The sequence below is a fragment of the Aegilops tauschii genome, chromosome 7 (assembly GCF_002575655.3).
Source record: "Aegilops tauschii subsp. strangulata cultivar AL8/78 chromosome 7, Aet v6.0, whole genome shotgun sequence".
Lineage (NCBI taxonomy): Eukaryota > Viridiplantae > Streptophyta > Magnoliopsida > Poales > Poaceae > Aegilops > Aegilops tauschii.
In genome coordinates, this window is record NC_053041.3 from 26,514,755 (window position 1) to 26,528,591 (window position 13,837).

A 13,837-nucleotide genomic window follows, 5' to 3' on the forward strand; every position below is an offset into this window, starting at 1 on the left:
TAACTCTCAGCGTCAAAGTATTCGTCCCCCTAGACTCTCTGCAGGTTTTCATGTACCAATCATGTAATCTTCGCATCATCGTTGTTAGAGATCTTTCATCTTTGACGAGAGGCTTCCCGTAATGGTATTTGTGTTCGTCCACCTCCAAGATATCATAATGTACATCGTGGGGGAGGTAATCTCCAAGATTGCTATAACCGATCACCATCCTCGGATCATTAGCCATGATGTCGCTAGACACCTTGAGCGGGGGGCACAATTGGTTCGCTTGTTCACTGAGCTGGGCAATTTTTTTCCCAGCTCGTCGTTCTTTTAACCTTTGATCACTGACAGTACTTCCCGACCGCTTCGCTCCGGCAAATGTCTTTGCAATAATGCGCTCAAAGTTGCCTCTCGGCGGAGACTTTGGTGGTTTTGTCAGGGCAGCCAGAGTGCGCTTCGCTTTCACCGGATCTACCTTCTCCTCCGGAGTGGATGTTTATTTGCTTTCACCCCTTCAAAGAAGTTCGTCACTTCGGCTTGCACGATCTTCGTGGTTTCCTCCTCGGTCCTCTCGTATGGTAACTTCTCTGGAGTCTTCAGAGAAGGACCGACTCTGTATTGCCTCCCGCCTCTGGCTGTACTGCTAGACGCCGGCAGAGCAGACAGAGCGGCTGCGGGTGTCTTCTTTCCTTGCTTACGAGGCGGAGGAGAAGGACTACGACGTGCCGGAGCAGCCGGAGCGGCGGCGGGTCTCTTCCGCCCTTGCTGACGAGGCGGAGAAGGAGGAGGCTGGCTGCTCTGGCACGCCGGCGCAGGCGGAGAAGGAGGCGGAGTGCCGCCACGCGCCGGAGAAGGAGGCTGAGTGCCATGATCACTCGCCGGAGCAGGAGGCGGAGGAGGAGGCGGAGTGCCGCCACGCGCCGGAGAAGGAGGCTGAGTGCCCTGATCACTTGCCGGAGGAGGAGGCGGAGGAGGAGGCGGAGTGCCCTTACTCGCTGGAGGCGTCCAGTTCGGAAGGTTGATGAGCTCCTTCCGCCATAGGCATGGAGTCTTCAGAGCAGAACCCAGCCGAGTCTCCCCTTCACCGGTAGGGTGGTCAAGCCGGAGGTCCTCAAATCCCTCCGTTATTTCATCCACCATCACCCTAGCATATCCTATTGGAATCGGCCGGCAGTGGTAGGTTGCGTCGGGTTCAGGAGGTAAAACAGAGCCAACAGCCGCCTTGACTTTGAAGTTCTGCCACTGCGTCATAAGATGGCAATGTTGAGACTCCGTGATAGCATCCACGGGGTAGCTAGCAGGAGCCGTCAAGACATGCTCGGGCTGAAGCAGCTCGGTGGAAGCCACGCTGCTTCTCCGCTGAGATGGCGGGGCAGCTTCGGGGGTAGTTTCGGCATGTCGATTGCCGTCTCGTTCCTCTAGCACTTGAACCCTTTCGTGCAGCTTCTAAATTTGGGTCTGCTCCACTTTTTTCCTCCCCTCCTGGCTTTTGTAACCGTCTGCGTCCAGAAAACCTGCCTTCCACGGAACGGAGCTTGGCGTGCCTCGTGTCCGTCCAGGGTGCTCAGGATTCCCGAAGGCCATTGTGAGCTCGTCGTTCTCTTTGTCTGGAACGAACGTCCCTTCCTGCGCTGCATCGATATACTGCTGAAGCCTCTTGACTGGTATTCTCAAAAGCTCGTTCGTCCAAATGCACCTCCCTGATACAGGGTCCAATTTTCCGCCAGCCCCGAAGAACCAAGTCCGGCAACGGTCTGGCCAGTTCATTGTCTATGGTTCGATCCCTTTATCAATCAGATCATTCTCAGCCTTGGCCCACTTAGGCCGGGCTTTGAGGTAGCCACCTGACCCCGTGCGATGGTGAAGCTTCTTCTTCGCAGCATTCTTCTTGTTTGTCGCTGACATCTTCTTACTCTTTTCCGATGTCTTGTGGGCCACAAATGCGGGCCAGTGATCTCTGATCTTCTCATACCGGCCGATGAATTCTGGTGTCTCTTCTTTGTCGACAAACGTTTTTAGCTCATTCTTCCACCTCCTGAATAGGTCTGCCATCTTCTTAAGAGCATGAGACTTGATTAATTGCTCTTTAACTGGATTCTCCGGATCCTCCTCTGGCGGTAGGGTGAAATTTGCCTTCAGCTCAGTCTAAAGATCATCTTTCTGCATACCATTGACATAAGACACCTCAGGGTCTTCCTTCTTAGGCTTATACCATTTTTGGATGCTGATCAGGATCTTGTCCCTAACTAGAACCCCGCAGTGAGCAGCAAATGCATCCTTTGTCCTGATGGGTTCAATCGGCTGGCCGTCGCGCGCGATTGCTGTGATCTCAAACCTTCATCTGAGCGCAACTTTCTCTTCGGGCCTCGTCTCTTTACCGAAGTTGTGCTCGATCCGGAGGGCTAAAAAAAGAAGAAAGACGAGTGTTAATTAATATGTGTACATACCAAAACAATGAATGCATCAATTAGCTAGTCAGCACAGGCTTAACTAATATATTTACCTGAACGGACTCTGTTCGGTCACCGGAGCCGTCACCACGGGCTCCTTCTTGCACCAGCATTGGGTCACCAGAGCCATCATAATCATGTCTGTCCTCCTCCACTCTTCGATCACCGTAGCCTGCTTCTTCACCCTGTTCTTCCAGACCATCATTGTCGTTAAGATACGACAAGATATCACCTCCGGCTAAGATTATGTCCCCCAACACCTCTTCCGCTTGCTCGTCTCGTCCGTGCTCCATTGTTTCTGCAAATATTACAACATGGCAATTATTACACAAACATGACAGCAGGTGGATATATTAGTGCAAACGTAGACCTAGCTTATTCCGGGTTTGGGGTGGCCTCGGCAACGCTTCAAGGGTAAGGGCGCGGCGGGAGTGGGTAGGAGACCAACATCTTTTTTTCTAGGGTTTGGGTGTCCTCGAGAGTTTTGGTCGAGCGAGAGGGCCGGGGGGTGCTCCCGTGGTATAAGTTATCATGGTCGAGAGGGGGTATAAATATCGACCGTCCATCATGTCGAAGTTATCTGGGAGGGAGTTATATATATCGACAACGACGACATACATACATGGGAAAATAATGTTATCGGGGAGGGGGTATATCGACAACGACATACCCGATAAAAAATAAGAAGACGAAGAAGAAATAAAAAGAGGAGAAGAAGAAAGGAATAGAGGAGAAGATCGAAGAAAAAAATAAGAAAAAGAAGAAAGGCATAGAGGAGAAGAAGAAAAAATAGATATCTATTTTTTCTTCTTCTCCTCTATTCCTTTCTTCTTCTCCTCTTCTTTTTCTTCCTTTTTCCTCCTCTTATTTATTTCTCCTCTTCTTCCTCTCCTCTTCTTCTCCTTTCTTCCTCTTCTTATTTTCGTTTTTCCTCTCCTTCTTTTTCTTCTTCTTCCTTTCCTAGCTAGATACATAAAACTTTTCTAAAAATGTAACTTTTGCATATATAAAACTTTTCCTAACTCTTTTACAACCACAAAAATTACTCCAACTTCATGACAGTACCCACACTCCATTTCACCAAAAACCTTCTGATCCATAGTTCAAAATTTTTAAATTTCATTCAAATGAAATTTGAACCAGATTCAAATTCCTTGCTAAAAACCTATTCAAATTCCTTTCTAAAAATCTAACTTTTGCATATATGTAATTTTCAAACATCATTACAGTTGAAAAAATACATACATACATACAAAAAACATGTAAAAAATACATACATACATATATGAACATACATAAAAAAATACATATATCTAAAAAATATATTTAAAACATCATTACAGTCGGCGACGGCGAGGGCGCGGGCGACGGCGACGGGCGAGGGCGCGGCGACGGCGAGGGCGCGGGGCAGGGGCGGCGCGCGTCGTGGCAGGGACGGCGCGGCGACGACGTCGGGCGAGGGCGCGGCGACGGCGAGGGCGCGGGCGACGGCGACGACGGGCGCGGGCGAAGGCGACGACGGGCGCGGGCGACGGCGACGGGCGAGGGCGCGGTGACGGCGAGGGCGCGGGGCAGGGCGGCGCGCGTCGAGGGAGGGACGGCGCGCGGCGACTCCGTCGGGCGAGGGCGTGGCGACGGCGAGGGCGAGGGCGACGGCGACGACGAGCGCGGGCGACGGCGACGGCGGGGGCGGCGGGCGGCGTTGATGGCGTCGAGGGGTCGTCAGGGGCAACTGCGAGATGAAGATTGAAAATTTTCACAAGTGTTGGTTATATACCAAGAGCTTTGGTCCCGGTTCGTGGCACCAACCGGGACCAATGCACCCTTTAGTCCCGGTTGGTGCAACCAACCGGGACCAAAGGACATGTGCTGCCCGCGTCACGGCCAAAGTTTAGTCCCACCTCGCTAGTTGAGAGAGCTCGAGAGTGGTTTATAAGCGCTGCTGCGCCAACCCTCTCGAGCTCGTCTCCATTGCAGGCTTACGGGCCAAATCTTGCACTGCTATGCATGTGGGCCTGTTGGGCCTTCTGCGGGCCTGAATCCTGGCCCATTGATGGGTTTCTAGTCGTATTCAGGCCGTGGTGGCCCAGTAGGTGGCATTTTTTTATTTTTTCCCGGTTTTCTTGTTTTCTTTTTTGCTTTATTTATTTTATTTTGTTTCTACTTACAACAAAATACTTATTTATTTTATTTTATTTTGTTTCTAATTACTTATTTATTTTACTTTATGATAATTCTTTTTGCTATTAAAGTTTCTATCAAAAAAAGTTATTTATGAAAATTCTTTTTGCTTTTAATGATTTTGAACAGAAAATACTTCGATAATTTTAGTTGCATCAATTTTATATGATTTTAGTTTCAATAATACTAGAGGTTTCTTATAATGTTTTGAACAGAAAATACTTTGTTAATTTTAGTTTCATAAATTTTATTAAAGTTTATTTTATTTTGTTTCTACTTATATATTTTAATAAAGTTTATATTATTTTGTTTCTAATTAGTTATTTATTTTATTTGTTATTTTTCATGCACCATTTTTCATGCATTTACTAATTATTTTGAGCTATAAGACCCTAAAATTGAAAAGCATTTCAAATGTACTCTGAAAAGGTTGAAAGTTGGCATGGTATCATCATTTCATCCACATAGCATGTGCAAGAAAGTTGAGAGGGTTACGGCAAAAACTAGATGCACTTCGTGTACAAAACGGACAATGGTATCATACTCGTGTGTTACAAAGTTGGCATGGTATAATCATAATAGTTGCGGGAGAAAGTCTTCACTTTTTCTTCGCTTGTGTCATTTGCTTATTGTGCCGTAACCATGGATAATCTTCATCGTTTATCAGGATGCTTGGGTCAGCCTTGACTTTGAAGGGAGGAATTTCATGAAACTTTTCATAATCTTCAGACATGTCTGTCTTGCCCTCCACTCCCACAATGTCCCTTTTTCCTGAAAGAACTATGTGGCGCTTTGGCTCATCGTATGATGTATTCGCTTCCTTATCTTTTTTTTTTCTCGGTCTGGTAGACATGTCCTTCACATAGATAACCTGTGCCACATCATTGGCTAGGACGAACGGTTCGTCAGTATACCCAAGATTGTTCAGATCCACTGTTGTCATTCGGTACTGTGGGTCTACATGTACCCCGCCTCCTGACAGATTGACCCATTTGCACTTAAACAAAGGGACCTTAAAATCATGTCCGTAGTCAAGTTCCCATATGTCCATTATGTAACCATAATACGTGTCCTTTCCCCTCTTGGTTGCTACATCAAAGCGGACACCGCTGTTTTGGTTGGTGCTCTTTTGATCTTGGGTGATCATGTAAAATGTATTCCCATTTATCTCGTATCCTTTGTAAGTCAATACAGTCGAAGATGGTCCCCTGGACAACGAGTACAACTCATCACAAATAGTGGTGTCACCTCTGAGACGTGTTTCCAACCAACTGCTGAAAGTCCTGATGTGTTCACATGTAATCCAACCAACTGCAGACTGTTCTTGTGTTCATCGACATACGGGGTCACCGAGGTAGTGTTCTGTAGAACTGTGTAGTGTGCTTGAGACCAAGAATGCCCGTCCCTGCATATTATTGAGTCCGCTCCTAGCGTGCCTTTTCCAGTCAGTCTCCCCTCATACCGTGATTTAGGGAGACCTATGTTCTTAAGGCCAGGAATGAAGTCAACACAAAACCCAATGACATCCTCTGTTTGATGGCCCATGGAGATGCTTCCTTCTGGCCTAGCACGGTTACGGACATATTTCTTTAGGACTCCCATGAACCTCTCAAAGGGGAACATATTGTGTAGAAATACGGGCCCCAGAATGACAATCTCGTCGACTAGATGAACTAGGACGTGCGTCATGATATTGAAGAAGGATGGTGGGAACACCAGCTCGAAACTGACAAGACATTGCGCCACATCACTCCTTAGCCTTGGTATGATTTATAGATCGATCACCTTCTGAGAGATTGCATTGAGGAATGCACATAGCTTCACAATGGCTAATCGGAAGTTTCCGTATATCTACGACCAAGACACGAAAAATGATGACCAGAAGTTTCCGTATATCTACGGCCCACACACGAAAACTGATGACCTGAAGTTTCCATACATCTACGCCCTAGCCACAAAAACCGGTGAGGTGAAGTTACCCTACATATATGGTCCAACCATGGGAACAAATGGCAAGAATTATAAGTTTCCATATATATACGGCCTAGAAAGGAATGTCGACGACCAGAAGACCACAAGGAGCAAAGGTTTTCCAGGAATTAGCACGATGGGCGCGTCCAATCTGCAAGGTATATTTCATGTTTCCATGTGTTTTCTTACCAATTTTTTGGTGTATAAATACTCCTCCTTCAAATTATGTAAGTTCTTGAATTTTGAGCCTAATTTAACAATAAAGTATACCTGACTAACGAAATATAAGTTGAGTGCCGTAAAAGTCATGTACCATTGGAAATATATTTCAAATATGAATTCAATGGTTTACCTTTCTTATGTCATATGACACATATTTCATTTGTAAAATTCTTGGTTATTGGTTAACTCAAATGTTGAGGTCTCATATATATTTTCAAGGAGAGGACATACTTTTGATGGAGCAGCTAATGCACATTTTTAGTTATTCAATTTGTAGTAACTTTATGTTGAACATTTTGCAGAAAAGGTGAGCGAGGGAGACGTTCACATCCATGGAGACTTCACATTCACGGAAGACATCGTGAAACTAGGATCTACAATCATCCCTTACATCCTACCATCAGCTACCTTAGGTGCTCCTTTGCTGCAGCGTGACATCGCTGACTCCATCCCCATTTCCATGAGGAACTTCAACGGCATCATGAAAATGTTCGCGTCAGTATCTTACACCATGGCAAACGACATATGGTCGACCCTGAACATGTGTGAGAATGTGCACCCTCTCAACGGCGAGAAGAAAACATGTATCGGCTCCGTGGAATCAATGGTCGAGTTTGTCTCATCGATGCTCGGGAGTACACGCGACCTGCAAGCTTTCTCCTCATCCCAAGTGCCCAATGAAGGTGTGGTGACAAGGAGGAGGTACAAAGTAGTGGCGTCATGAAGGCCCACTGAGTCGAGTGAGACTGCGACATGCCACGACATGAACTTCCCATATGCGGTGTTTATGTGCCATGCCATGAACCCTACCAGGGTATATGCGGTGACGCTGGAGAGCGAGCACGACGGTGGCGAAGCGCAGAAGATGGAAGTGCTTGTCGTGTGTCACCTCGACACGTCAGGGTTTGACCCTAGTAAGATGCCAAAGGGCACCAGGCCTGGGCAGGCCCCAGCTTGTCACTTTGTCGGCAGGGACACCGTCCTCTGGGCGCCTGCTGCTGCTGCTGCCACCACCACCACTGCTGCTTAATTAATCATTCCCAAGCACAAAGTAATTGTGCAGCGTGGACGCCATGGTTATGCATGCATCTATGTTCCATGCATCCATGACTCGTGCCATCATGTATGTATGCATGTTTCTGTACCTAAATCGTGTGAAACACTTGCACTGCTATCGCATTGCGGGCCAGTGTTTACTTTGTTGTTGGGTTTGTCTGTGTTGTGTAAGGTGTGCCAGCTATTACCGACTAAATAAAACTCATGAGTTGTGCTTAGTTACTCTCTCTGCCTCGGGTGCAATCTTGACTTGTACTGAACGTTTCATCATAATTGGAGCAACATGACAGAAAAAGATATACTTATATATGATTGTGTAAATTATAATACGTTCTTAAAAGTTATTCAGCCGACTCCATAAAAAGAGCCGTCCTCGAAACTGTGAATATTGCAGATGGTTTTAGGTAAAACTGACTGTTTGTAGTCGGCTACATCAGAGCCGCCAGTTGTGATTATTCGAATTGTTTGTGGATTTCTGATCAGATCTACATTTTGATCCTGACTTGGGTCATAAATCATATCTCTCATTCTTCCTGTTATCTCTTGGCCTCATATAACAGTGCCCTCGGGTCCATAACCATAATTGTACCATTCACTCAGCATCATCGCCATCGTCCCCCTACCACCTCAACAGCTGGATAAGGAACCAGAAGAGAGCGGTCAAGACCTGCATGGCCAGCACCACTGCCACCCACATTTGTTTCTTGCACTCTCAGCCAAATCCCTGGTGATGGATAGAGATGAGTGAAAAAACACTAGTATTCTAAACTAGGTATAGTCATGAGCCATACATTTGACGATGAAGTTAAACATAAGGCCTAAATTTGCCGCTGAATTAAATCTAAGGCCTATGTTTAAATTATGGTGATTTTTTTGGCAAGCAAACTAAATTGGTTCCTTTCTCTTCAAATTTTTGTGCATGCTAACTAACTTGTATAAAGTGCCCATGACTTCCAAGTCGCCCAATAATGGTACGAATTTGAATTCACCGGATGTGATAGGGAAGGACTAAATACCCTTAACACTACGTGAAATTAGGCGTTCAATTGTATTAAGGGAGGACACATGTTTGATGCAAAGACATACTTGTTCCATCTTAGTGACATTCCACTTAAATAAAGAGCCCATTTGATGACTAAGAAAAACACCCATTATAATAGCATAATTACTAGTGTTTACAGTTAAGGATTAGGTTTTATTTCCCTTAAACCTAAGCACCTAACCCTTACTCAAAAACCCTAGTGGTCACAAATGGGTATGCTACGGAGGCTTACATTTGGCGATGAAATTAAATATAAGGCCTACTTTCTATTTGGAGAATGAAGATTGAATTTGCTTTTTTGTTAATTTAGTGACTTGATTTGGCATGTTGTGTAAAGGATTGATGGCGACGATTAATTTACCGACAATCTTAAGATCTTGTTGCGAGTCGTAGAGATCGGGGTAGGAGCTTGAGGGGGTCTCGTCTATTGACATGTTTGATGATAGAATAGAAAACTAGATTGCATATCTATAGCATGTTCATTTTTCTAGAGGGTGGGAGGGAGCCAGGTGAGTATTAAGTCATGTGTGAGGTCCACAATGGATGAATTCCATTAATTAATTCGACTTGTCCAAATGTGCCCTTCAATTGGGATCTAGCTAGTGGGACCTCTTATTCTACATTCAACGCGTTGAATTGTTGAGGTAACGCGCATTTGTCTCGCGCCATGGGCCGGCCCATTAACCTTTGATCGATTTTCTCTTCCCTTTTTTCTTTGTTCTGATCTTTTCTTTGAGTTGGTCGATCACAATAGCATAGAAACTGCTCGCCAAATGTGCCTCAAAGGAGCCCTTGCCTTTTGAGTCAGTTCTTGTTTATGGAAAACATTTTTTGTTTTAAATAAAAATGTTAATAATTTTAAAAATAAGAAAACATATACTATGGAAAATAACACAATGTACAAGTATTAATAAAAATGATCATCGCGTACTAAAAAACTCCATCAAGTATTTTCAAAAGTTCATTACGCATTTGAGAGAAAATCATCGCTTATGTCTAAAATTGTCAATAAATATCTTTTGATTTTTTATAACAATGCAAAATATTTTTATATGTGACACGTATAAATATATTTTGTGTGTTAGTATCGATTGAAATGTAGCTAATATCGCTAGATAGATTAAATTACCATAAGGAATAATTTATTTATGACTCATAAATATATTGCTATATACCGTGGATTGATATGGTTTATTGGGTTACCAAAAACTGGTTTGCTGCAAGCTAGAAGGGGTGGGAACCGAGAAAAATGGCAGTGGTTGGGAGGTTGGACGAAAATAGAGTGACAAATGTAACCTTACGTTCTTTTTTTGCAGGTGAAAACCTTATGTTCTTTTTAAGTAATAGAACAATGCCCGTGCGTTGCAACGGGATATAAATCTTCTAGTACGCCGGCTTGTGATTTACCTATCTATAATAATGGGATTGTGTAAATATGATCCAAAGTTTGGTAAGTAAACTAAAGTGGAACTAGTTCAGAATGTAAGTAAATTTAGTTGATTTATTATCATACAAGGAAGGTTGGAGGAAGGGTGGTGGGAAGAAAGGTGAAATTGGAACCTTATGCTCTTTTTAAGTAGTACTAGAACAATGTCCGTGCGTTGCAACGGAATATAAATATTCTATTATGTTAGCTGTGATTTACCTGCCTATAGTAATGTGATTGAGAAAAAAATGTTCATCAAATTCTGCCCATGAGTTACCTTATATTTTGATCAGCGGTTTGGTAAGTAAATTAAAGTGAAATTTGTAGAGAAGGTAAGTTAATTAAGTTGATTGATTATAATAAGAGAAGGTTGGACGAAGGAGTGGTGGAAAGTTGGGTGAAACGGGAATCTTACATTCTTTTTAAGTAGTAGATAGATAGAGATATAGAGATGTAGAGATACTAGGTATGTGCTCATGCATTGCCACAGGGACTAAATATTTTTTTTAAACACACCGAGGCAACCAAACGGGACAAATCTTGATGCAAAGCAAATAGACAAAATAAAATAATGTTTTGGTTATACAAACCGTAAATTTTGGATAGGAATTTGGTGCCCATGGTTCCACATGCACTCCATATAAATAGTGAATTAATTTTTTTTAGAAAAAATGAATATTTTTTGGTAACATAGATAGTCGACTCAAATACTCGTGTATGAAGTTTCACGGAGATATGACATCCATGTTATTCTTGGAGAAAATAACAAAATCGACGCTATATTAAAAACATTGTTTGATGAACGATACGGTCTACCATGGGTGTCATTTCTTCACGAAACTTCATGTGAGTAAAATGGTCAGTCAAATTTGATATACCAAAAATTTAGAAATTTTTGAACTTTTCTAGTATATTTGTCAAATTTACTATTCACATGTGTGCACCTCAAACCATGTTCACCTGTGCATTTACTAATAAAATTGTAAATTAGGTATGACCGTAACCTATCTGCTTTATTGACCAACTTGATTTATATTTATCTGTCTATATGAACTGGGAATGTCAGGTTTTAACATAAGAACTAATTTATTTATGGATAGAGCCCCCCACTGCTCGTGCATTGGATGGGAGGAAGCACAGACATTTGTTGGTGTGTTTGAAAACCGACTGCAGATAGACCTACCCCGTAACATACGGGTAATTCACTCACGCGACAAAAAGGTGCTGCGATTAACAGCGATGGTACGCATATGATTTATTCAGAGCGCCAGAACAAAGTTGACAAACAGCGGGCTTTTAAAGGATAAGACAGGATCATGAAGTTCGTCTCAAAAGAGCATGGGCGTCAAAGTTATTCATGGGGGAAGCAAAAGCTGCCAGGAAGAGAAAAAAAATGTTCTATAGCACAGAGATACGTCGTTCCATGTCTAGTTCACATGGTGAGACAGGTCGAAATTGAGTTGTGGTCTGCACTAGTTCTTGCCCATCATGGCTCTGTCCTGCTGCCTCAGCCTCTCGCCTTCGCGGGAAAGATAGCCCTGGAACTTCTCCTGCCAAAATGCACGCAAAAATGGAGACTTCACGTTCATGGAAGACACCGTGAAACCAGGATCTACAATCATCCGTTACATCCCACCATGGGTGCTCCTTTGCTGCAGCTTGACATCGCTGACTCCATCCCCATTTCCATGAGGAACTTCACCGACATCGTGAACATGTTCGTGCCAGTATCTTACACCATGGCAAACGACATATGGCTGACCCTGAATATGTGTGAGCGTGTGCGCCCTCTCAAGGGCGAGAAGAAAACATGCATTAGCTCCGTGGAATCAATGGTCGAGTTTGTCTCATCTGTGCTCGGAAGTACACACGACCTCCAAGCTTTCTCCCCGTCCCAAGTTCCCAATGAAGGTGTGGTGACAAGGAGGAGTACATAGTCGTGGCGTCACAAAGGCCCACTAAGTCGAGTGAGACTGTGACATGCCACGGCATGAACTTCCCATATGCGGTGTTTATGTGCCATGCCAATCAACCCTACCAGGGTATACGCGGTCACACTGGAGAGCGAGCACGACGGTGGCCAAGGCAGAAGATGGAAGTGCTTGTCGTGTGTCACCTCGACACGTCAAGGTTCGACCTTAGTAAGATGCCAAAGGGCACCAGGCCTGGGGAGGCCCCAGCTTGTCACTTTGTCGGTAGGGACACCGTCCTGTGGGCACCTGTTGCTGCTGCCACCACCACCACTGCTGCTTAATTAATCATTCCCAAGCACAAAGTAAATATGCAGCGGGGACACCATGGTTATGCATGCATGCATGTTCCATGCATACAGGACTCGTGCCATCATGTACGTATGCATGTTTGTGTACCCAAATCGTGTGAAACACTTGCTCTGCTGTGGCATTGCGGGCCAGTGTTTACTTTGTTGTTGGGTTTAGCTGTGTTGTGTAAGGTGTGCCAGCTATTACCGACTAAATAAAACTCACGACTTGTGCTTAGTTACTCTCTCTCTCTCTCTCTCTCTCCCTCGGGTGCTATCTTGACTTGTACTGAATGTTTCATCATAATTGGAGCAAGATGACAGAAAAAGATATACTTATATACATGATTGTGTAAATTATAATACGTTCTTAAAAGTTATTCAGCTGACTCCATAAAAAGAGCCGTCCTCGAAACTGTGAATATTGCAGATAGTTCTTAGGTAAAACTGACTGTTTGCAGTCGGCTACATCAAAGCCGCCAGTTGTGATTATTCGAATTGTTTGTGGGTTTCTGATCAAATCCATATTTTGATCCAGACTTGGGTCATAAATCATATCTCTCATTGTTCCTGTTAACTACCCACAATGGGAGTAACATAGGTAGTAACATCACACATATCTAGATAAAATAGATGATGTGGCAAGCAATAAATGAAGAAAGAGAGGCATGTGGTAACATAGCTAGTTACCACTAGTATGAGTAACATCACACATATCAAGGCAAGATGAGTCTATAGCCTAATAAATGAAGTGTTGAATGTTACCACACATATGTTACTCCCCACTATAGAGGTAGTAACATAGAGTAGTAACATGGGCATGTTACTACTCTATGTTACTATCCATTGTAGCTAGTCATCTCTTGGCCTCATATAACAGCAGTGCCCTCGGGTCCATAACCATAATTGTACCAGTCACACAGCATCATCGCCATCGTCGTCGCTACCACCTCAACAGCTGGATAAGGAACCAGAAGAGAGCGGTCAAGACCTGCCTGGCCAGCACCACTGACTCCCACATTTGTTTCTTGCACTCTCACCCAAATCCCTGGTGATGGATAGAGATGAATGGAAAAACACTGGTATTCTAAACTAGGTATAGTCATACATAGTGGCACCATGAAAGGCCATTTGGAGGCCGAGCATCATGAAGCTCGTTATCTGGCACGTCAGTCTTCCTATGGATCAGCCGCTGTGTCATTTACTCCAACCATATCTCATCTGACACAGTTTTACACCACACCGTA

General features: G+C 44.1%; 1 protein-coding gene across 1 annotated transcript; it reads left to right on the top strand.

Moving 5' to 3' along the window:
• The first annotated feature begins 4,805 nt into the window (after positions 1–4,805).
• Positions 4,806–8,157, top strand: LOC109777938 (BURP domain-containing protein 10-like). The gene is made up of 2 exons (XM_040397854.3): positions 4,806–6,742; positions 7,109–8,157. Exons 1-2 carry the CDS (start codon positions 6,439–6,441, stop codon positions 7,528–7,530), a joined length of 726 nt encoding a protein of 241 aa, XP_040253788.1. The 5' UTR covers positions 4,806–6,438; the 3' UTR covers positions 7,531–8,157.
• The last annotated feature ends 5,680 nt before the right edge of the window (positions 8,158–13,837 follow it).

What these genes read in the sequence shown, in the direction of transcription:
- LOC109777938 (XM_040397854.3), top strand. Translation starts at nt 6,439, where the DNA reads ATGGCTAATCGGAAGTTTCCGTATATCTACGACCAAGACACGAAAAAT. An exon ending in GGGCGCGTCCAATCTGCAAG is followed by an intron (nt 6,743 to 7,108) that starts GTATATTTCATG and finishes AACATTTTGCAG; the next exon opens with AAAAGGTGAGCGAGGGAGAC.